A 25,503-nucleotide genomic window follows, 5' to 3' on the forward strand; every position below is an offset into this window, starting at 1 on the left:
GAGTCTTATGGGTTTTAGGTTAATTTGTACATTTTTCTATGTTTTATTTGTGGTCACATCCTGTTCTGCATGTGGAAGCAACGCCAAATGTATTAATAGGAATCTATAGAAATCTGACTTAGTCAGTTTTCCTAGTTGATGCTTTTTTTCTAGGGCTCACTGCAGTGTTCATTGGTGTCTGAGATGCAAGGGGTACAGATCTAGGCATCTGTATACCAAGGGAATAGGAGAGAGGGTGTCTGTGTGCTACAGGAGTTGGAAGGAAAAAGAAAGAGCTGGGTGTCTGATCCTGCAGTGATGGTGTTTGGGAGGGAGGCAGCAGGAAGGTAAAGAACCAATTGTCTATGCTCAGGTGAAGGAGCTGGGGAGGTATATTAAGGTGGGAGAAAGAGAAAACTTGACAGATATATGAATGGATTCAGTTAGAGGGAATAGTCATTGGGAGACAGCTATAGAGGTCATAAAAAAACCTATGGGGGTTTATGCTGTGGTGAGAGTTTGGAAGTGGTGGCTGAGAGGAAAGTGCTGGAGAAGGAGGTTTTGAGAGAGTTCGGGGGGAGGCAATGAGAGCCATGGGAGATGTGTATGTGCTAGGAGCAGGGATAGAGATAGCATTGGTGGGGGACAGGGACGGGGACAGAGGGAGAGAGAGAGTTGGGGGAGGGATTACCTGCCCTGGAAAGGCAGCTCCATGGAGCAGAGGCAGCCCATAAAGTACAGTTATTTACTGTAACAGGTGTTATCCAGGGACAGCAGGCAGATATTTTCACATGTGGGTAACCTCAACCACACAGCCCCGGTACGGATAGCTTTAAAAGTGCATCGCCACTTTAAGAACTTGAGAAAGTTCATGAACTGCCCACACCGCACATGCGCGAGTGCCTTCCCACCCAACGTAGGCTCGCGGTACCTCAGGTCCATAAGCAAGCTAAGAAGCTAACCAGGGGAGGGAGGTGGGTGGGTTGTAAGAATATCTGCCTGCTGTCCCTGGATAACACCTGTTATGGTAACTGTGCTTTATCCTAGGACAGGGGTAGGCAATTCCAGTCCTCGAGAGCTGGAGCCAGGTCAGGTTTTCAGGATATCCACCATGAATATGTATGAGATGGATTTGCATGCACTGACTCCTTGAGATGCAAATCTATCTCATGCATATTTATTGTGGATATCCTGAAAACCTGACCTGGCTCCGGCTCTCAAGGACCGGAATTGCCTACCCCTGTCCTAGGACAAGCAGGCAGCATATTCTCACATGTGGGACTCCCTAGTTTACTAGAATGAGATGGAGGGAGTGTTGGCCATTAAGAAAATAAATTTTGCAATACTGCTTGGCCGAAGTGACCATCCCGTCTGGAAAAAGATTCCAAACAGTAGTGAGATGTGAATGTATGAACTGAGGACCAAGTAGCAGCTTTACAGATCTCATCAATAGGAGTGGAACGTAAGAAAGCAAATGAAGCTAACATAGCTTGGACTTTGTGGGCTGTGACGCGACTCCCCAGTTGCAGCCCAGCCTGAGCATAGCAGAAGGCGATACAAGCCGCCAACCATGTAGAAATAGTTCTCTTGGATACAGGACTTCCCAACTTATTAGGATCAAAGGAGACGAAAAGTTGAGGAGATATTTTATTTGCAAAGTTGAATCAAATTCTCTTGTTTTTGCTGAGGGAAAAACGTTCTGAGATGAATGGTGTCTAGCAGAGCTCCAATAAATTGAAGATTCTGAGAGGGTTGAAGTTGGGATTTGGGAAAATTGATTTCGAACCCCAACCGCTGAAGGAAGAGTCGCTGCCATCACCACTTGCGAGGTTGGATCTTTGATCAGCCAATCGTCCAGATAGGGAAACACCTGGAGACCCTGAGCCCACAATGCTGCCGCCACTACAACCAGACACTTGGTGAATTCTCTGGGAAAGGATGCAAGGTCAAAGTGTAGGACTCTGTATTGATAATGGTGCCCTTTGCATCTATCTTGGTGGGGTAAGGTTCAAACTGTGAAAATGATGATCGCTCCAGTGATACAGTACTATATGATTATGTTAACCATCTTTTTTTCTGAAAGATTCTATAAACAGGTTAACAGAATGCTTACTAAATTTATATTAAATTTAGTAAAAACACCTAGAATTGCACTTGCAACATTACAGAAAGTTAAAGAGTTGGGGGGCGTCAACGTTCCCAATTTCAGATTATGCCATCGTGCTTATATATAGAGACAAGGAATATATTGGATATTGCCGGAATTATATGAACAAGTGCCTGACTGGCTTTATTTAGTCTGCTTTGATGTCACCGCTCCAACTTATCCATTTAATGGGTATACGAATTCCACATATATATATATAGAGAGAGAGAGAGACAATTAAATTTTTAAATCTACATGGCAAATTTTATCTTTTTTAGATGATTTGCTTCTTACTCCAACCAAAGATTCTACACAAATATCTCTATGGTTGAACCTTGTAATTACTATTAACAGCTTCATGATTCTTTGGAAAACCTGGATGCAAGCAGGAATTAGAACCTTGCAGGTTGTGATGTGTCAAGGACATTTGGTGACCTTTCAGACTTTACAACAGAAATTTGAACTGCCATTATCTCAATGCGTTAAATGGCTGTAACTCCAGCATGCTATTACATCCGGCTTTTATCGCTTACTGCTCTGAAAGAGCAACCAAGTTTACCTGTTATATGTTTTACTGTGGGGTTTCAAGGTCATGAGGCTTCTAGCTGGTATAAGCTCTCATGCTCAAATTTACTTAAGAAACTTCTTTCTGGCCTTCATTTTGTTTGGTCTAGAGAATTGCAATGTACTGTTTCATCTAAGAATTGGAAGAAGATATGGTCTCTAAGGATACTTTCAGCATCTTTGCGACAAACTCTTTACTTTGTGCTTCATAGAACATTGTGGACACCAGTTAAATTACAAAAATTGGATGCTTCCAGATCTAATGCATGTTGGAGTTGTAAGAAGAAGGTGGGTACACTGGATCCTCTATTGTTTTATTTCCCGCTGGTTCAAACATTCTGGCAAGAAGTTTGGAATAAAATACAATGTATATTGGAAGTTCGTATACCTTTCTCATATGGCATGGTGATATTGGGGAAAACCAAAAAAAACTCTGTGGAGTGACAATGTTCCTAAATGGACTTTATTTGAAAGAGACAAAGTTCCAAAGGTACACCAAAATCATCCACATAAAATAATTTCATCCACATAAAAATAGGTTATCCACATAAAAGTCCGCTAGGGATACAGGACCCAACACGGTCCGCTTTTCGACAAAAGTCTTCTTCAGGGGTCCCTGGGGGTCCTATAAAGGTGAATATGTGAGAAACAATTGTGTGGTGAACCGGAAGTGAGATACTGCTTGGTGATATGTGGAACACGGGTTACTTCAGTAACCTTATTGACGGTACACAAAAATAAGTTGTTCCTGATATTGTCTGGAGTGGCATTACAGTTAATAGTTAAAAACTGGAAAAACTTTACTCTTTTGAACTTTCATTTTTGGTGGGAAACAGTATGCCTCTATTATTGATATGAAGCTAATTTAGCTGAAAGACCTGGGAATATGGCCTCCTTTGTACAGGTGTAGGGCCCTTTAGAGGTTTTTGTTAGGCAGTATGAATGACCTGCCGGACAAATGGGAGGGTAGGGAGTTTGGGTGAGGGAGGGAGGGGTAGATGAGATATTGTTTGTTGTGATTTTGCAAAGATCTTCCTAATGTATGTTTACATATGATACAATTTATTTGTGAATTGCACTATTTGTAAGATGTTAAAAATTTAATAAAGATTGAACTAAAAAAAAAGATAATGGTGCTGTGCTACCTGAAATTTGAGGAATATTCTGGAGGTTGGATGCACTGGAATATGAGTATAAGCTTCTTTCATATCTAGAGCAGTGTTTTTCAACCTTTTTTGGGCAAAGGCACACTTGTTTCATGAAAAAAATCACGAGGCACACCACCATTAGAAAATGTTAAAAAATGTTAAAAAATCTGTGCCTATATTGACTATATATAAAGTAATTCTCTTGAATAGGAATCAAATAAACACAAAGAAAGTATTTTATAATGCTGCCACAGCCAACAACACCGTTGGCGGCAGTGGCACTCAAGTGGCTAAAGAGCCGCAGTTTGCCGGCCTAGGGACAACACTGGAGGGTGGCCAGCTGTGCACCCCCTTGGGACGTAAACCCGGGGTGGGGCAGACCGCCCCCCCACCCTGGTATGCCACTATCTGTACCTCACTCCCTCCCTATGACCAAAAATTCTCCTTTCTTCTATTCCCCGTGTACACAACCATCTCTTTCCCTCCCTTCCTCTCTCCAAAGTCCATGCCTTCTGTGTCCAAACACTCATTCCCTCCCCCACCTCAGCATCTCTTTCCCTCCCTTCCTCTCTCCCAAGTCCATTTCTTCTGTGTCCAAAAACGCATTCCCTCCCCACCTCAGCATCTCTTTCCCTCCCTTCCTCTCTCCCAAGTCCATTTCTTCTGTGTCCAAAAACGCATTCCCTCCCCCACCTCAGCATCTCTTTCCCTCCCTTCCTCTCTCCCAAGTCCATTTCTTCTGTGTCCAAAAACGCATTCCCTCCCCCACCTCAGCATCTCTTTCCCTCCCTTCCTCTCTCCCAAGTCCATGCCTTCTGTGTCCAAAAACCCATTCCCTCCCCCACCTCAGCATCTCTTTTCCTCCCTTCCTCTCTCCCAAGTTCATGCCTTGTGTCCAAAACGCACTCCCTCCCCCTTTTGTGTTCCGTGTTTGCCTCCCAGCCCATCTTTGCAACTTTCTCAGCAAAACGAAGCTCAAGCCGCGAGGCTTGTCTTCTGCTTCCTGCCTGCCCTGCCGCGCACAAATAGCCGAACGGAAGTATTCTCCGACGTCAGCGCTGACGTCGGAGGGCAGGCTTTGCTTAAGCCCTCCCTCCGACGTCAGCGCCGACATCGAGGAACGCTTGCGATCGGCTATATGTTAGCTGCAGGGCAGGCAGGAACAGAAGACGAGCCTCGCGGCTCGAGATGTATTGAACTCCGCGGGTCCCCCGTCCAGCGCTCTCCTGTCCACGTGGGGCGGACCGCCCCTCTCCCTAGACTGGTGGTACTGCCCTGATGGCGGCCCTGACCGTACGGCACACCAGGCAACATCTCGCGGCTTGAAAAACACTGATCTAGAGTGCATAGCCAGTTATTGCGATCTAAGAGGGGATATAAAGTTGCCAGAGACAACATACAAAACTTTTCCTTCACTAGAAACTTGTTCAGGCCCCTGAGGTCTAAAAATTGGAAGTAGACCTCCTGTCTTCTTTGGGATGAGGAAATATTGTGAGTAAAATCACCAATTCCTCTGGAGAGATGGAACCTTTTCTATTGCTTTGAGTAGAAAAAGAGATTCTATCTCCCGAAGAAGGGATGTCTGCTGAGGGTTGAAAGAAGACTCTCTTGGAGGATGATCTGGAGGCATAGTGACGAAGTGACAAGAGTATCCCTTTCGAGTCAGCCGCACCGTACATGCGCGAGTGCCTTCCCGCCCTGCACAGGGCGCCACTCCTCTGTTCAGATAGCTAGCAGAGAAGCCAACCAGGGGAGGTGGTGGGTTGTGAGAATAGCTGCCTGCTGTCCCTGGATAACACCTGTTATGGTAAGTAACTGTTCTGTATCCCAGGACAAGCAGGCAGCCTATTCTCACATATGGGTGACCTTCAAGCTAACCAGAATGGGATGGTGGGAGTGTTGGCAATTTAGGAGAATAAATTTTGTAATACTGTCTGGCCAAAATGGCCATCCCATCTGGAGAAAACATCCAGACAATAGTAAGAAGTGAAAGTATGAACCGAGGACCAAATAGCAGCCTTGCAAATTTCCTCAATAGGTGTAGATCTGAGGAAAGCTACCGAAGCTGCCATTGCTCTGACCTTATGGGCTGTGACTCTACTCTGTAGGGGTAATCCAGCCTGGGCATAGCAGAAGGAGATACAAGTAGCCATCCAGTTGGAGATGGTACGCTTAAAGATAGGATGTCCCAACTTATTTGGATTGAAGGAGACAAAAAGCTGAGGAGCAGTTCTGTGCGGTTTGGTGTGTTCCAAATAGAAGGCCAAAGCACGTTTACAGTCCAGAGTATGAAGAGCTGATTCTCCAGGATGAGAATGAGGCTTTGGAAAAAACACTGGAAGAATAATGGATTGGTACTTTAGGTAGGAATTTAGGATGAGTACGGAGAACCACCTTGTCATGTTGGAACACAGTGAAAGGTGGATCAGAAACTAAAGCTTGCAACTCACTGACTCTTCGAGCAGAGGTGAGGGCAATGAGAAACACCACTTTCCAAGTGAGATACTTCAGATGAGCCTTAAACATTGGTTCAAATGGAGGCTTCATCAATTGAATAAGAACAACATTGAGGTCCCAAACCACTGGAGGCAGTTTGAGAGGAGGTTTGACATTAAAAAGTCCTTTCATGAATCTGGAAACCACCGGATGAGCAGAGAGGGTTTCCCTTCAATAGGCTGATGGAAAGCAGCAATTGCACTGAGATGGACTAGGATCAATGTAGACTTGAGGCCAGAGGTGGATAAGTGCAAAAGGTAGTCTAAAACAGAAGATAAGGAGGAAATGTTGAGACTCCTTATTGTGAGAAAAACACCAAGTAGAAAATCTAGTCCATTTTTGGTGATAGCATTGTCTAGTGGTAGGCTTCCTAGAAGCCTCTAAAATGTCTCTTACAGATTGAGAAAACTGAAGAGGAGTTATGTTGAGAGGTACCAAGATGTCAGGTGTAGAGACTACAGGTTGGGATGAAGCAGAGATCCCTGACTCTGTGTAAGCAGAGATGGAAAAACTGATAGAAGGTATGGCTCCCTGCTGCTGAGTTGAAGGAGAAGGGAGTACCAAGGTTGTCTCGGCCACTGAGGAGCATAAGAACTGCCATCTCCGGATCAGACTGTCGGTCCATCAAGTCCAGCGATCCGCACACGCGGAAGCCCAGCCAGGTGTACACCTGGCGTAATTTTAGTCACCCATTTCCCTCTATGCTTCTCGTAAGAAGATGTGCATCTAGTTTGCTTTTAAATCCTAGAACGGTGGATGCTGCAATAACCTCCTCTGGGAGAGCATTCCAGGTGTCCACCACTCGTTGCGTGAAGCAGAACTTCCTGATATTTGTCCTGGAGTTGTCCCCCCTTAGCTTCTGTCCATGTCCTTTTGTCCATGTCACATTGGACATTGTAAATAATTGTTTTTTCCTGCTCTATTTTGTCGATTCCTTTCAGTATTTTGAAAGTCTCGATTATATCTCCTCGCAGTCTCCTTTTCTCAAGGGAGAACAATCCCAGTCTCTTAAGTCGTTCCTCATATTCCAAGTTCTCCATACCTTTTATTAGCTTCGTTGCTCATCTCTGCACCCTCTCCAGCAGTTTTATATCTTTCTTTAGGTTGGGAGACCAATGATGGACACAGTATTCCAAGTATGGTCTGACCATTGCCCTTTAAATCGGCATTATAACTTTCTCCGATCTACTCGTGATTCCTTTCTTTATCATGCCTAACATTCTATTTGCTTTCTTTGCCGCTGCCGCACATTGTGCCGACGGTTTCAGGGTCCTATCCATCAGTACACCCAGGTCCTTTTCTTGTTCGCTCTTACCCAGCGTTGCACCTGACATTCTATACTCGTGTTTCTTGTTCTTTCTGCCTAAATGCATTACTTTGCACTTTTCCACATTAAACTTCATCTGCCATTTCTCTGCTCATTTCTCTAACTGACACAAGTCACCCTGGAGTTCCTCGCTATCCTTCTGTGATCTGATTGCCCAGCATAGCTTTGTGTCGTCTGCAAACTTGATGATCTCACTGGATGTTCCTTCTTCTAGGTCATTGATGAAAATATTAAATAAGATGGGCCCAAGTACCGAGCCCTGGGGCACACCGATAGTCACTTTCTCCCAGTCTGAGAACTTCCTATTTATGCCCATTCTCTGCTTTCTGTTCTCCAGCTATTTGCCTATCCATCTTAGTATATCTCCCTCTATTCCATGACTTTGTAGTTTCCTGAGAAGTCTTGGTGGCATGGTCGTTCTTCAACTTGACAAGAGTCTTGAGAATGAGAGGGAATAGAGGGAATGCATACAGGAAGAGATTTGTCCATTCCAGAAGAAAAGCATCTGCCTCGAGGCGATGAGGAGAATAGATCCTGGAGGAACTCAAAATAAGTGATAAAATGGAAATTGTAATTAAGGACTTTAGAGGACATCATGGCATTTTGATAGATGCAATGTCCGAACTTGTCCATAGTTTTCCCCTTCCCTTCCAGAAAGAACGGTAGCATAAACCTTGGAAGGATGGGACCTTTTCAAGGAGGACTCCACAAGTAGGGATTGGTGAGATAACTGTGAATTCTCAAATCCTTTGCAATGGAGAGTTTTATATCTGGAGTCTAATTTGCCTGGAACAGCTGGAATTGCTTAAAGAGTCTCCAGGCATCTGGTAAAAGTCTGAGACAAAAGTTTGTGAAGAGGAAGCTTAAGTGACCTGCCGGAGGTTGAGGAAGATGCATGACTTCGAAATACTCCTTACAGTATTTAGAACCAGCATCCAATTGAAGGTCCAAGTCAATAGTCATCTGATGAAAAAAAAGAGGAGAAAGATAGCTGATCCGCCAATGCCTTGCCTCGAGAAGGATTCGAGGTCGTCGAGGTAGCCTGGGTCGAAGATGAAGCTTCGGCAGGAAAAAAGGCATCAAAAGAATAGGGAGACTCGGACGAAGCAATCGAAACCACTGAGTCCTCGAGGTGTGGAAGTGGGGACCTCAATCGAGGAGTCGGTGGTCTAGTAGAACTGGAAGATGTAGATTGAGGCTTAGTTGAAGAAGGACGCTCTTTGGAAGAAGAGCTATGCCTCTAGGAAGGCCTCGATCGTCGGTGAGAATGGTGCTTGGAAGCAGATCTCGAAGATCGAGAAGACTTCGCCCCGGAGATGGAAGCAGTCGATGCCACCAAGGAATGAATAGGGCTGGAAGCTGTGGATCGAAGCTCCAGAGGCTTGATGGAGGAACCTCGATGCACTCCCAAAGACTCTGCTCCTTGTATGGAGTGTGAGGATTCCTGTCGAGGCACTTGCAAAGAATCTGCTCCTTGCTTCACGATGCCAGACCAGACACTCACAGAGACTCTGCTCCCTGCATAAAGTCTGTAGGATCAGGCTGAGGCATAGGAAGAGGCTTGACCTTGCGGGAGTCTGCAAAATGCCCTGGCTGGATTAGAGTAACAAGCTTCGGTCCCATATTAGTGAGGAACTGAATGAATTGCTTCTCTAACATGGTCTGGAAAGAAGCCGGCAAGGATGGATCCGCATCTGAAACCGGACCATCTGCTTTGGCTGGAGGTTCCACAGAGGCAGTGGAAATGTGCTTCGACTTGGAAGTCTTAGGCACCTTAAGCACCACCGCTGGAACTTTCTGCTAAGCTATCTGACCTGAGGATACAGGGGAAGATACAGCAGACGTCATCGAGGAAAGAGCCGCTGCAAACGAAGAAGGTCTGATGAGGCTCGAGGTCGAAGCAGTGGAGGCAGGAGGACCCTTGGTCGAAGGTGAGACCGAAGTCGGCTTTGGAGTCGAGGAAGTGGTCAAATCCATCCCGAAGAGCTTCTCTACTGAAAGTAGACGATGTTTAAGGGCTCGAGGTTGAAAAATAGCACAGCGCTCGCACGACTTCGGGTGATGGTCTGGCCCAAGGCACTTGAGGCACCTACTGTGTGGGTCCGTGAGAGAAATCGCACGCTTACACTGGCTACACTTCTTGAAGCCTGTTGCTGGCCGGGACATAGGAGGAAAAACAGCCGTTGCAAAGTCGAAGCCCCTGGGCTACGGCCGAGTGGCCTGCCCCGGCAGCCAAATGGAAGAAATCATTTTTTTTTTTTAAACTAGTAATAAAAGAAATACAGCGATTCGTAAAGAAAAAGAACATAAACCGCGGTGAGAGAAGGCACGAAGTAAGTAAGTTAAACACAGAGAGTCAAAGAGGGACTTCTCAGCTCTGCGGAAAACTGAGAACCGAGGAGACGCGCCCTGTGCTGGTGCGGCTGACTCAAAACTTCTAGTTTCTACAAGCAAGTCTGCTTGTGAGGCTTCCGCATCGGGGCTCTGTTGATGACGTCATCCATATGTGAGAATAGGCTGCCTGCTTTTCCTGGTATTAAACTCTTTTACTCTTCGAAGAATGTGAGGGAGAGCGATGTTTTCTTTTCGAAGCATGTGAGGAGGAATGATGCTTACTGGACTTCCAGTGTCGAGAGGAATAGGAGGTATGATGATGTCTCAATGACCTGGATCGATGCCTGGATGGAGAACTAGACCTGCAATGAGATGAATGATGTCTAGGCATAGAGGATTGATGCAGTTCTGGAGAGGCAGCTGCAGTGCCCCTGGACCTGAGAGTGTTATGCTGAGGCTGGGCCGGTGCTGAGGGAGTCAATACTGGGGTAAGCAATTTGAATGCATCGAGTTTTTCATGAAAGGAAAGCACCGGCTTACCTACCAGTACCACTGGTGCCGTGGCTTGCCTTGGAGAGGGTTACCTCGATGAGGATGCACACCTCGATGTTGAGGCGAGCAGTAAAAATGGCCATCGCTGCTTGGACAGCATCAAGGTACTCGATGCAAGGTTGACCTTCAATGCCAGTTGGGAAGCTGGTGGCTTCTTAGCTGGCTTACCGGACGGAGCGACGTCTCCCAACGCCGGTGTCAATATAGATATCTTTGACGTCGAAGACTGCAATGTCATCTCGGTGTCTATGCTTGTCCCAAACAACTTCTCCTGTTGAAGTTTCCGGCTCTTGATGGAACATTTCTGCAGAGTAGAACACCGAGCACAGGCTTTCACCCGGTGTTCAGGCCCAAGGCACTGCAAGCACCAACTGTATGGGTCGGTGATAGAAATTGGCCTTTGGCACCTGCAGCACTTTTTGAAGCTGTTAATGGCCTGGATATGGGCGGAAATATCACATCAGCCAAATCAAACTCAATGGCTGAGAAAAAAAAGCAACGTCCTGCATGACAAAAAGCCACGAGGAAAAGAAACGGCTGAGGGGAGATATGATTGAAGTCTACAAAATCATGAGTGGAGTAGAATGGGTACAAGTGGATCGATTTTTTGCTCCATCAAAAATTACAAAGACTAGGGGACACTCGATGGAAATACTTTTAAAACCAATAGGAGGAAATTTTTTTCACTCAGAGAATAGTTAAGCTCTGGAACGCATTGCCAGTAGAAGTGGTAAGAGCGGATAGTGTAGCTGGTTTTAAGAAAGGTTTGGACAAGTTCCTGGAGGAAAAGTTCATAGTCTGTTATTGAGAAAGACATGGGGGAAGCCACTGCTTGCCCTGTATTAGCAGCATGGAATATTGCTACACTTTGGGTTTTGGCAAGGTACTAGTGACCTAGATTGGCCACCTTGAGAACGGGCTACTGGGCTTGATGGACCATTGGTCTGATCCAGTAAGGCTATTCTTATGTTCTTAAAAAAACGACTTGTCTCTTCTTTTTTTTTTTTACTAATAAAGAAATTTAAAAGACATTTAAAACAAAAAAACACGCAAGTGGAAGGCAAAGGAAAAAACTGAACAGCGTTCAGAAGCACGACTTCTTAGCTCCGTGAAAATCTAAGAACTGAGGTACCATGAGTCTGCACGGTACGAGTAGTTTGCGAACTTTCTCAAGTTCTTAAAGCTGTCCATACTGGATCTCCTTGGATGACATCACCCACATGTGAGAATATGCTGCTTGCTTTTCCCGGGATCAGGAGCATTATTGAGGAGGAGATTCTCCAGTAGCCCTATTGGCAGGTTCAATTAAAAATGTTAAAGTCTGTTTCCATTTATTGGAAGAAGGGTGAGAACAGTTGAGAGAGGCTACTCCAGAATGGGGGAATTGTGTGGCTCCTGTTGTGGAGGGCAAGAGATATTGAGAGAGGCTACTGCTGGGGATGAGGATGCGACACCATTGCTGTTGGGGTGGCTGAGTCGATCCTAAAGAAAGGCTTCAGTTGCAGCTGCTGGGAGCAGGTGGGCAATGGAGTGAGGCTAACGTTGCATCTTCTAGGGGTAGCTTTAGCTTATTCTCATTTCCTCAGCAACTGCAGCCTAAAGCCTCTCTCCATTACCAGATAGGCTGACCTCCTCCTGACCAAGATGCTAGAGTCCATCATATCTACCCAAATCTCATCCTATTTAGAGAGATTCTACTTTCTCCTTCTTTACCAATATGGCTTTAGACCCAACTTCAGCACCGAATCCCTATTGGCCTCACTAATCTCAATGGTTCAACAACTTCATTCTCGTAATAAGTTTGCTGTTCTTCTACAATTCGACCTTTCTGCAGCATTTGACGTTGTACATCACAATATTCTTATTTTTCAACTTTCTGAGATTGGCATTAACTCTACAGTCCTAGACTGGTTCTCGAAATTCTTACGCTCCCGCTCTTACACTGTTAATATGAATGGCAATTCATCCTCTCCTTTGAAACCAATTTGTGGAGTCCCGCAGGGCTTACCTTTATCCCCTATTCTCTTCAACATCTATATGACCTCCCTGAAACTCCTCTACCTATCCCCCCTGGAAACACTTTACAATTATGCTGATGACATCCTTGTCCTCCTCGAGACCGACTCGAACCTCACCAACCTCTCTGAGAACATTTCCTCATGTATAATAAGCCTCAAATCCTGGGTCCTCACCGTACAAATGAAACTAATTGATTCCAAAACAAAACTACTTTGGCTCGGCCCAAAATTAGATCAGTTACCCACCCTCATCCCACTGTCCTCTGGCACCACACTGCAGTTTGAGTTCTCTAGCAAAGTTCTGGGCATCATCATTGACTCTACACTATCCTTCAATGAGTACCTCAACTCCTTGGTAAAAAAATGATTTTCAGCCTTCACATGCTGAGGAAAGCGAGATCCTGTTTCCATCATCAACACTTTGCTGTCCTCGTACAATCCATCATCCTTTCCAGATTGGACTATTGTAACTCCATCTACTAAAGCCTAACAAAGAACAGCCTTCAAAGACTTCAGCGGATTCAGAATACCACAGTTAAACTAATCTTCACAAAAAGTAAATTTGACCATGTCTCCCCACTCCTGTCCAAACTTCACTGGCTTCCAGTAGTCACTAGGGTCCACTTTAAATGCACTTGCCTAACTTTCAAGATCCTACATGACATCCTTCCTCCCCTTATCCCACTATCTTGGAATTCCTCGAATCCTATCATCATCAGAGCCACCCAAAAATTCAAACTATCCTTCCTCTCATTAAAAGGCATATCCCATCCACGAAAACTAGGGTCATCCCTCTCCTTCAGAATCACTGAGCTCTGGAATAACCTTTCTACCCCACTTCGGAATCTGGGCGCCCTCCAACTTTTCCGAAAACATCTGAAAACCTGGCTATTCTCAAAAATGTAATATGTCCTCCTCTTTGCTATACTAAGTCCCTCTAAACTTTCTCTTTACTGTCCTGTTACCCTCATTGGAGTTCCTTCTCTACACCATTTCCTGTAAACCGTGCCGAGCTCTACGATTGTGGAGAAGATGCAGTATACAAACTTAAGGTTTAGTTTAGTTTAGGATGGGTAGGAAACAGTGAAGAACAGTATCGTTTTATCCACTCATTCCCTGCTTGCTGTACATCACAATGAGCATGTTATGAATGGAATTTGTTAATGTACATAAATAACTCCATTCATTCTGAATGTGGCTCCTAGATTTTTGGGCTGCCTCCTACTTTGTTCAAGCTTGCTCCAATATGAATATGCTGCCTGTTATGGTGTATCCTTTGTACAGTATTGTGTTGTTACTTATGTCAAACCATATTTGTTATACACCACCTTGGGAGAATCACCTCATAAAGGCAGTTAATTTGTGATAAATACATACAAATCACTCTACAACTCAGATATTTGTTTCAACATATGCTATTCTACATTTCTAAGACAACTACTGGTGGTCTTATTGTTTTTGTATAAGCTGATTTGCAGCATTGCATTGCAGAATTGTGTGATTATAATGTTTTGAATTTATTCTGAATTAAAAAAACTTGGACAGTTCTAAAACACCTATCATATAAAATTTCACCTACCAAGCAGAATCTTATTGAAGATCAACGATATAGCTGAAGGAGCCATGACATGGCATTTCAAAATAAAAATGTACAGAACATGATCATCATGTGATTCTGCACATGTACAGATACCAGCAAGCAGCTGACCAATGTAAAATCAAAATGATGGGAACTTACCAACAGTAGTTATCTTCTGGGTGACGAGATCTTGTAGCAGACCAGTAATGGCAGGATTGTCCCTCGAATACATTTCAAATCGATTAATACCTATGTGAAATTGTAGCCAATTTGGATAGGAATCAACAGATGCTTCTCCTGTGGGCAAAAATTCTTCCTCATCATGACCTTCATTACCTTCATTTTGCCTGGAAATCAAGAAAATGCATTTTTTGCAAATATTTATATATTATATATATATATCTCTACCACACAGGAACATAACAGTGAACACAAGACTCTTCAGCTGATCTTTACTGGTCAGGATTTCAACGATTGGCCCGACTTATTTTTATACTAAAAGCATGATAAATCGCCACTGTACAGAAGAACTGTAATATTTAACTTCATAATACTATTATTTTTGGTTGCTTAGAAGAGCTAAAAATACCACTCCATGTTATGTGTAATATCATGTGTAGAAGAGCTAAGAAATATAATTTTATGCTAAGTGTAACAGCATACGAGTATAGTCAGGATAAAGCATGTGATGCTGAACTCCTTGCAACAAGGCCTCACGCTGCATTGGGACTTTGGTGATGCCAGTATTAAAGTCAGTTAACAGTTTAACATCTTGCTCGGCTGTATCGTTAACCTTCTTTACTATGACAAAACTGACTTAGCCACTGGCATCACCACCCAGTGCACCGTGAGGCCTTGTTGCAAGGAGTTGTTCAGCATCATAGGCTTTAACCAATCTTAAGATGGCATTGAATGCTTATTTGGAATGCCATTGGTAGATGGCTACACCAACGTATACGTGTTTATCTATTGGCAAAGTATGTTAAATTCCTGTTATTTTCCACAATAAAGTGCAGCTATTGAAGGTTCATTTAATAAAATACTGCTAGATTTTTTTTTTTGTTTTTACATAAAATGTCTTTTTATCTTTGTATCATTGCTCAGTGTGAAAACATAAAAGTTATAGCTAATTATAGCAAATTTTAAGAAAAATGAAGCTTTATGTTAATTGGTGGTTTTGAGAGACTCTAGGATGGGCTTTCAATTTTTAAAAAAATTATTTTCTTATCAAGTACAATCAAATTTATGGGAAAAACTTCAATTCAATGGTTTTTCCACCTTTAGGATTTCTGCACAACCCTATACACACATATATACATACACACTTTTTTTTTTTACAGATTAGGGACAATAACAAGAATAAAGAAATGTTCAGTTTTAACTGAATATACTTTTTAATTAAGCTAACCAACTGCAATACTGCACACTAGTGCTGCCCGATTTCTGATTCGAATCGATTCACTAATTCACTTTGGGTGAATCGATTCAAATCGATTTGATTTTTTTAAAACTCAGCCTGGCTGATTCGGTGACTGACCTTCCTACCCGTGCCTTCCTAAAGCAGGAGTGGCAGTGCTGTCTCTTGCTGGCCTGTCGCTGCCGCTCCTGCTTTAGGGGGCGAGTGTCAGTTGGGAAAAGCTGCAAAAATCCTGGTTCTACCTTGTTCCGTGCTTTGGCATTCTTTGCTGCATCTTTCGGCTTCCCCCCGGGCCTACCACTCTTATCGCAGCCTGCAGAGATGATCGCCAGTGCTCTACATGATCCTTGTAGGCTGCCACCGTCCTCAGAAGCACGTTCCCTCTGACACGATCCTGCCCCGGGCTTCTGAGGATGGTGGCAGCCTACAATAATCGCGTAGAGCACTGGCGATCCTCTCTGCAGGCTACAGTAAGAGTGGGAGGCCTGGGGGAAGCCGGAGGACAGGCCAGGCCTTCGTGGGGGGGGGGGGGGCCTGGTCTGGAAGTACACAGAGGGAGGGAAGGGAGAAGGGGGACTGCTGGACAGGGGGAGCAGGGAAGGGAAAAAAGGTGCTGCTGGACCTGGCAGAAAGGGAGGGAAAGGAAAGGTGCTACACACTGGAGGGGAGGGTGAGATGGCGCATGGGGAGAAATCATGTTGGGTTGGGGGGTGGGAAGGAGGGTTGCCACTCGAGGGAAGAGGCGAGGACAAAGAAAGCATGCAGGAGGCAGAAAGTATTGGACTCATGGAGAGGGCGAGATGGATGGGGAGACAGAAAGGAGAAATGTTACAATGGGGAAGGAAGGAAATGCTGAATGAAAGGGTAGTTGAGAAAAGGATGGTCAATCTGGGGATGGTGGGGTCCATCGCTGCAGCTGCATGGATGGAGATGAAAAAAGGAAAGATGCCAGACCTCCAGGGGAGGGAAGGGAAACGGAAGGGGAGGACAATCTGTGAGTCCAAAGTGCAAAATGATTCCTCATCCTCACAAGGAATCATTTTGCACTTTGGACTCACAGATTGATTTGCACTTGGGACTTTCAACCAGGCTCAGCGACGACTTTTTCTGTTATCATCGGCAGTACTATCTATACAGAATGTGAAGTTACCATCTACTAGTCATTTGCATGGCTTTACAAATATTGTGGTAGGTAGGAAGGGCTGGTGCTCTGATGGTTATTCTATACTGCTGCTGCCTGGCAAGTATAGCACACTGAGCACTTTATTTAAGATTTTTTATTTTATTTTGTGTGAGATTTTTCTTTGGTATATTTTTAGCTTTTATATTGGAAAATCTGAAATTGAAATAAAGAAAATATATTTTCTCCTGCTATTATATTTTTTCTAGAGGTCAACAATACATAAAGTCATCTGTAAATTATATAGTGAATGCTGGATCAAATACTGCCTGCAGACATGCTTACAAAGATAGTTCTTTCCAAACTGCTATTCTTGAAATTTGCATATAATTACACACAAGGTTTTGATTATAAACAAAACATTAGGTAGAAAGTGAAGATGTGCACACCTTACATTAGCATACATACAAACTGTTGAAATACTTGGTTTAAAATTTTGTATAGTACAGTATGAACAATAGCAAAATATACTGCCCACAAACTTGAAGACAGTGCTGCTGTTGTAGTCAGAGACAGGCCTTTTCATTTTTTAATTTTTCCTCTAAATCAATGGAATAGGTAATTTATGAATGAAAGCCATAACACTAAAAAGGCGTAAATGCTTCATGTTTTCATGTACAAAGAGAGCAGCCAGTTCTGTTTTTCATTGCAAATGTCTGTTCTGCATACTAGTTTAAAGCATCCTCGGCATTCACTTCCCTTTTTTATTTCTGGGTAATGGAAAGCATTAATAGTTTATTAAAATGGGTTATATAAAATGTGTCTAGTTTACACCCTGAAGTTGTCCCACAACCTTTGTTAAGCCATAATTTTTCTTCGCGTTAAAAAAAAAAGTTATTCTAAGCTCTGTTAATGTGAACCTATCATTCCCTCTTCTTAATGATCTCAGATTTACTCCCATTAATGGCACAAGTATGCCTATTTGCCACTACAGGGCTACAATACTACAGCACTTGTGTAGTCCGCAAAAAATTATTTTGCTTTTCAATTTTGTTGATTACATATTTTTGAAATATAAATTATATTTAATACATTGTTGTGTAAAACAGATGCATTGCCATGTAACAGATGCATTGATATTTCTTAATTATAAGCAAATTGATTAATTTTCTAACTTACCCTGAAACCTGTTTTCCATATATTTTGTCTAAAATGACCAATGCAAATGCTCTGCTGAATATACTGTTTAAAATTTCCCAAATCCAAAATATTAAGACAAGCATAAGTGATAGTACAGGATACCAATACTGCTAAAATGTAATGAAAGGTTTACTTAACTTTTAAGCATTGTCCTTGTTACTGATTTGAGGATAATGCAAAATATTCATTCATGACAAAAACAAAATTATTCTTTAATACATATGTCTTTGAAGCTCCAATACCTAAGCTACTTTACACTTACACATTTTATTTTTCATACTTACCATTGCTGAGTTTCAGCAACTTTAGGGTTAAATTTGATATCACTGTTAACATTAAATAAGACATCATCCTCTGTCAGGTGTGGAATTGGATTTTTGTAGCAGGGATGATCAAACAGTGCCGCTAGTCTGGAATGTCCCTTTCCAAGCCTCTGTTTGTTTATGCTCCCATCTTGAATGAGCTGCTTGTTATTGTGGTCCTCACTAATGCCAAACTGTTCCAGTTTTTTAAAAGCTTCATTTTTGTCCAACATCCCTGCAATTTTCTCCAAAGAATGTGAAGTGAGATTGGAATTTGGATCACTGCTAAAATCCTGTAGGATCCTCAGAGTGTGCTTATTAGGCCAGTCTGATTCAGCCCCACTCTTGACTCTCTGCTTCCCCCAGCCCTGCATCTCCTCATTCAGGCCGTGAGAGCAGGAGCACTCTGTGTTCCCATCAGTCCTTGTAGCTCGTCTCTCCAGTTTTGGTAACAGATCTATCATAATATGCATTGTGCAGGCAACCAAAAAGACCATTAGGATTAACACCCTGAACTTACGCATCAAAATCATTTTCATTTCCACTATTACTAATAAATTATAGGGGTTTTAAAATAAAATTTTAAACTGCTCTTTCATAGAAAAAGCTTTTGTATTTTGTTTTGAAATATAAAACAATTATGTGAATTAAGTCAATTTTCATATGCTGTCAGAAATAAATATTCCAGAAACAATAAGTCCTCATTTGTTTTGTTTTTTTGATTTTCATAAAATACTCAATATAAAGCAGGGCATCAAGTCTATAAAACCAAGCAAGGAACACAATAAAGACATCTGGCAACTGTTATGACATAAACTCTAGCAATGTTTTCATAAGATGCTGAAAGACACCAGAATTTTGAAGCACTCACTGAAAAAGATATTAGGAAACAAAAACCTTGAATAAATATGGATTCACGGGATGAATAAAAATCATCCAGAATACTCGGTTCCAGCAAACAGTATGATGCTCCCTATTCACTGAAAACTGAAGCTTGATGCAGCAGCAGGACTCTTTTTCCTCTACAAGATTCCTAAAAACATTAGCTTGGGAATAAATTTCTTACAACGGTTCCAAAATCTTCATCCATCACATCCAGTGCTTGGAGAGACTAGCAGGTTTCATTGGAATCAAATCAGTGTGATGCTGTATCCAAGACGGTTTGGCTGACTGATGACATTACTGTAACACAAGCTCGAATATGGCACATACAACGGAGATTAGGCAGGCAAAATTGTAGACTCTTCTTAGCAGCAAAATATCTTCTCTCAGATGTAAAATCTTATATCTTTCCCTCAATACGATTTGAAAAGAAAAAAGGGAAGCAAAGTAGGAAGAAATGCAGAGAGAGGAGGAGAAGAAGAGAGAAAAAGAGAGAGAGATCTTTGGCAGGTGCAGAGTGAATACCCTTTTCAGCTACACTGAATGCTGTAGACTGGTTGGACTGGTAATGCTGCAGCTCCAGCCTACAGTGGGTGTGTTAAATATTATGAGCAAGCCATGAATCCAGCCTTCCAGACGTCATAGTTAAGAGATTGGCTAAATAAATGCTACAGCGATAGTAAAAGGAAAACCTCAACCATAAGCTTTTTTTTTTTCTTTCCCAGAGTACTGCAGCTCCATCCAGGGCAAGGAGAGGGCGTCTGTTTCTCAAAGGTTTGCACAAAAGAGCTATGTGAAGGCTATTGCAAAATAATGGTTCAGTCTCGCTGCTTAGGCTCAGTATCATCATTTTGCTATGTCATTGTCTGAATGGCAGACTGCATTTTCTAAAGCATTTTTTAAATGCTAACCTTTACAAAATAATAATGTTCCATTAATCCCAGAAGCAAATATATGCTTTTGTTTCTTATATTTCAAAACTAACCTTTTATATTGTATAGACTAATATTTCAAAACAAAATAGTATATCATGTCTTCTGTAAAGCTAATGCCACGTTTCCTGATCACCAGATATAGAGTGTGAGCCTGCCGGGACAGATGGGGAAAAATGCTTGAGTACCGGTGGTTGAAGAACACTGATCTAGACCCTTAGTGAGACTAAGCAGATTACAAATACTGTACTGAGATTAGTTTTGATCCAGGTTGTGTGCTCACATTAACATGTACTGTTTAATGCACAGTTGATGTCAGAGCACTTAGGGAGAAATTCTATAAAAGACGCCTAAAGGTAGGTGCCTAACTTAATTAGTAAATTGGTTTCAATTATATTCATAATTGAAAAAAAAAAAAATGAATCGGATGATAGGCACCTATCTTCTTAGGCACAATTCTAAAAAGATTGGCACCTATCAATGCCTAACTCAAAGTAGGTATGTTAAGGTGTGGAGGACTTAGGCGCCACTAGGTACAATTCTCTAAAGGACTTAGGCATCTATAATGTAGGCTTTTAAAACCCTGGCCTAAGGGTGCCTAAATTTTAAGTTAGGTGCATTTCTGTAATAGGAGCCTATGTATGTTGACAATAGGCACAATTCTAAAAAGATTGGCGCCTATCAATGCCTAACTCAAAGTAGGTATGTTAAGGTGTGGAGGACTTAGGCGCCACTAGGTACAATTCTCTAAAGGACTTAGGCATCTATAATGTAGGCTTTTAAAACCCTGGCCTAAGGGTGCCTAAATTTTAAGTTAGGTGCATTTCTGTAATAGGAGCCTATGTATGTTGACAAGAGAATATAGGTGCCTATAGGAGCCTATGTATGATTGACAAGAGATTACAGGTGCCTATCTTTTTAGATGCCATTTACAGAATTTCCCCCTTAGTGCCTCCTAAATAGGAAGTGCTCCATGTGCTGACATTAGGGTATGACCTGAAAATAAAAATTAGAAAAAGCCCTTTTTTAGGGGCCCACCCAAAATTGTGATACCCTCGCCATAGCTGGTGGGAATCCCTAAACTCTGCGCTCTTCCAAATAAAAGCTGGCAGAACTTGCTTCAAACTGATACCAACACCAGCCCCACTCTGCACATGCTCAGTTTTCATACAATGCCAAGAAATAAGAATGTGCAGTCTGATGACAGTGACAGCAGACCAAGTATAGTGCAGGCTGATTATCACTTGGAAGAGCAAAGGCTATGCAAGGTGGAGGTCTTCAGCTGGTGGGGCTTGGGAATCCCTGTCAGCTCAGGTATTTAATATTTTAGGTTGGGGGGACAAAAAGGAGAGCAGAGCATGGGGCCAGGGACAAATTCCATGCCTACCCACTTTGGGCTCAGGCTCATCCATAATTGGACATCTTGACTATGCCCCTCCACTACAAATGGGCTTAGCATAAATAATGCTAAGTCCATTTCATAGCTTTTGTAAAAAAGCTAATTCATAACAATGGCATCATCAAAACTGGACAGGGATAGAGAAAAGTGGGCTCTATGAGAAGCATAGGAGCTAGGTCAGTGGGTGCCAAGCATCCCCAGTGGTGTACCAAGGATGGGATGGTCCACCCCGGGTACAGGGAGCTAGGGGTGTTGAAGCGATCGTGGGTCTGCGGTTTGCTGGCCTCCTCCTCTGATGTCAACTTCCTGCTCCAGGACAGGGGTCCAGCAGAGCCAACAGTCACATACAGGCAGCTGCAACTGATCAACACACCCTCCCACTGCCTGGAGGAAGGGGTGCTCTGCCTCAGGTTCCCGCCTTGCCAGGTAAGCCACTGTCATCCCTAAAAACAGAGATACCCGCAAGCTGTTTTGAAGAAGGCTTATAAAAGGGAGAAGTTCCTTAATCGGGATCTTCTGTTTGTCCCCAGGGATAAGGACAACAGTGATGACACCGTCACCTGTGTTTTACAATAGTCACCCAAAATGAACACTATAACAAGAATATTAAGGAAACATTGGGAAATCATGGAGTTGCATCCAACATTTGCTGAAATTCATTTCCAGATTGCTTTTACTAGACAAAAAATTTGAAGGAACTTTTGAGTCCCTCTGACATAAGCAATAACACACAAGCCTCAGACTTGTCATTATAAATGTGGGACATGTATGCCGTGTGAAGTGACTTGCATTAACTAACATTTTCACGCATCCTCAAACTAGCCAGTGTTTTGACCTTAAACATGTCACTTCATGCACATCATTTGTAGTGTATATTTTTATATGACTGTGTTTAAAGATCTATGTGGGTCAGACCACGTGCCCTTTTAAGAAGCGGGTCACGGAACACAAAAGTTGCATACACAACACTAGAATACAAGCTCCTCTATTGGTTCATTGTTTAGAACACAATCATAACTTCATTGATCTATCTACGTTATTGTGTGATAGATCACATTACAGAGGGCCGTTCGAATAGAACACGATTTCTGCAGGCTGAACAGTTTTGGATATATACCTTGAACAGTGAAGAACCCGGGGGCTGAATCAAAGATTAGATTGGAGTGCTTTTTATTGAATCATTTTTATTGAATGATCTACAGTTGGTAAGTAGGAATTTTTCACTTTTATTGCATTTTGTATTTAACATGTTTTTAGCATTGCACTTTACTACCAGATGAAATTCTTCTCTATCTGCTATCGGAATCAAAATCACAACAGCCAAAATAAAAATAAAAAATATAAAATAAAATATTCACATTAGAATCATGTTAGAAATCAATAGCGTCCTAGTATTTGATGCAGTCACTTCTGGCCATGATGTCATCACACCAGGAGTGTTCAAATCCAGAGTGAGCGTGTGAGGAGCCATCTTAGGATGCAGGAGACGCGTTCAGCGTCCCGTTGTTGAAGGTGTGTCTTGTGAGCTTTATTTGAGCTACGAGGACAATGATTGGAACAGTTTGAAACATTTTTAACCTTTGGTTATTTTTGTTTTTGTTGTAGCCCAGGGGTGTCAAAGTCCCTCTTTGAGGGCCACAATCCAGTCGGGTTTTCAGGATTTCCCCATTGAATATGCATGAGATTTGTTAGCATACAATGACAGCAGTGCATGCAAATAGATCTTACGCATATTCATTGTGGAAATACCAAAAACCCGACTGGATTGCGACTGAGGAGGGACTTTGACACCCCCATTCTAGCCTGATTGGTTGCGTCACACCCTGAGGCAGCAGATTTGTGAAACACTGGCCACCGTGGGCGTACCGATCAGCTGAAGGATACGTTGATATTATTTCATTTATCATGTTTCATGTCCTCAACATAGCAGTTTTTCCAATTTTAACTCTAATGAAGTTGTTGTTGTTTTTTTTTGCCGATGAGGTGATCGCTCAACTACCTGAAATCAAACCACTTTTTTTAGTGGAGGTGGGAGGGCCCTTGTCAGGCTTTTTCCTTCAATTTTGATGTATTGCAGAGCCTGTGCTGTTTTGCTATTATTGAACTTGACATTTATGCATCAAGTGGAGTGAAAGTGTTATTATTTATTTTATTTTTTTATCCCTAATACTGAGCAAGCTCCTTCATTGCGAGCCAGAGATAATCTGTGTTGTATCTTGCACCCCCCCCCCCCCCCAATCATTTGGTGAGAATTGCAGGAGAAACCAATAAGCAAGTGGATGAAAAGCGGCTACGAAGGCTTATGTGACATTACTGTATTTCTATTGCACCCACATGAGGGTGGGGTGTTGTTGGTTTTTTTCTGTTCTATTTTGCTTCTTCCACCTTCCTTTGGTGTCCCTCTCCCTATTACAGCGCTGTTTTCCACTATACAAACGGCTTTAGCTAGATTCCCTCTCTCTAGCCACCGCTTCTGCCTCCCTTCCTTCTCCCGCTCGAGCCACAAAAAAAACAGTCGGCACCACCCGAACCGTCTGCATCCAACTTTCCTGGCTAACACACAGAGGCCCCAACAACCACCTCGAGTCAAGCCTTCCTGCAGCGCCGTTAACTAACGGCTCCAATTTCAGCTTTGGTTACAACCCGCCCAGAGCCCAACCGCCAAACAAACACCGAAAACACATCTCACCTCAGTTCGGGCGCTTCCGGAAAGTAACGCCCCCGGGTTGTCCGTCACCCTTTGGCTCCGCCCACCTCACCCAAGGCAGCTTTCCATCAGCGTTCAGGGCGAGTGGGCGGCGGTTGGAGGGGCCACGCCTTTACTGGGAGAAGCTGTTTGGCGACGGGCGAGAGTCACGAGCCCGCCTCGCGGGGGCTCCAAGCAACGGTCTCGTCTCTATTGGGCTGCAGTTCGCTGTTACCTAGCAACTGGGTGACTCTTCGGCCAGCTTTTCTAGGGGAGGTTGACGGCCCTTCACGCTGTGGTGAGGACGGGAAAGCAGGGTAGTTTCCTTTGGAGTGTATAGTCGTCGTTTTTTTCTCTCTCTCTCACAGGAAATTCTCGGTAGTTGCTCGAGTTTTATTTACAGAATGGTGTTTGTCAAAATTAAAAATATATTCGAACCTTTTTCTGCCTGTCAGCGTTCGGGACCTTTTAGTTCTTGCACTCCTACTTCTGGCAAATGTTTCACACAGAAATGATTCAGGTTGAGTGAGATTAATGCTGTGGAATGACGATGTTCCTGAAATGAACTTTATTGAAAATTTAAAAGTTCCAAAAGTCAACGTGAACAATCGCCATAAAAGTAAAATAATCCACATAAAAAACTTAAGGACCTAGTCCGCTGAGAGCGTAGGACCCAACATGATTCCTGTTTCGACAAGATAGGCTTCTATCAGGGTTCCCTGATAGTCCTATGGTAGTAGATACAAAAACTAATCAATCCAAAAGAACAATTGTGTGGAAATTTGCAGAGAACGCGCTGCTGAAACCAAAAGTTTTTGTCAGCGTGTTCTCTCCAGTGTTTTTTTCGGTTTCTCTTGGATTTTCTTCTCTGTGGATCTCCCAGGGTCAATTTCTTCGTTTTGATAAAATGTTGCTGTCACATGGAAGTCCAAAAAGAAAGATTTAATGAGAGCACTACGGAATCTTTTACAGTTCTTTTTTGTGTCAGTAGAGTGACCTGAAGATTTAATACTCACCATTATATAAATCAACACTCATCAAAGAACAGGGGTGTTTGTTCCTCAACAACAGTAAGATGCAGTGTAGAAGTGGGATATGGGCTATTCATTTTAAATCAAGGCCCTCTTTTACTAAGGTGTGCTATGGACGTGTTAACGTTTAGTGCGTGCTAATTGGTTAGCACACTTTAGTAAAAGAGGGGGTAAGTGTTGCATGCATTTTATTATTATTTAGATTTACAGTAAATTATGATTTTTTTATTGGTAGTTTAAGTTGAGTTATATTAAGTACAGTAGGCATTTCCTTGTCCCAAGATAATTTACAGTCCAAGGGCTGGATTAACCTACCTGCTCTAATCCTATATAATAAAACCCTAGCCGCGCATGCGCACTTCTATCTGGTGCTTCCATGATCCATAGGTCT

At 42.8% G+C, this 25,503-nt stretch overlaps 1 protein-coding gene across 1 annotated transcript in view; it reads right to left on the reverse strand.

Moving 5' to 3' along the window:
* The window catches only part of FAM20C (FAM20C golgi associated secretory pathway kinase), a 160,838-nt gene extending 141,193 nt beyond the window's left edge, over positions 1–19,645 (reverse strand). Inside the window, exons 1-2 of the mRNA XM_033963212.1 lie at positions 18,165–19,645; positions 14,303–14,490 (exon numbers count right to left, since the gene is read on the reverse strand). Coding sequence (XP_033819103.1) covers positions 14,303–14,490; positions 18,165–18,721 — 745 coding nt within the window. The 5' untranslated portion in view covers positions 18,722–19,645. The remainder of the gene's footprint in view (positions 1–14,302; positions 14,491–18,164) is intronic.
* Positions 19,646–25,503: the final 5,858 nt, after the last annotated feature.

The sequence above is a fragment of the Geotrypetes seraphini genome, chromosome 11 (genome assembly GCF_902459505.1).
Source record: "Geotrypetes seraphini chromosome 11, aGeoSer1.1, whole genome shotgun sequence".
In the NCBI taxonomy this organism is placed as follows: domain Eukaryota; kingdom Metazoa; phylum Chordata; class Amphibia; order Gymnophiona; family Dermophiidae; genus Geotrypetes; species Geotrypetes seraphini.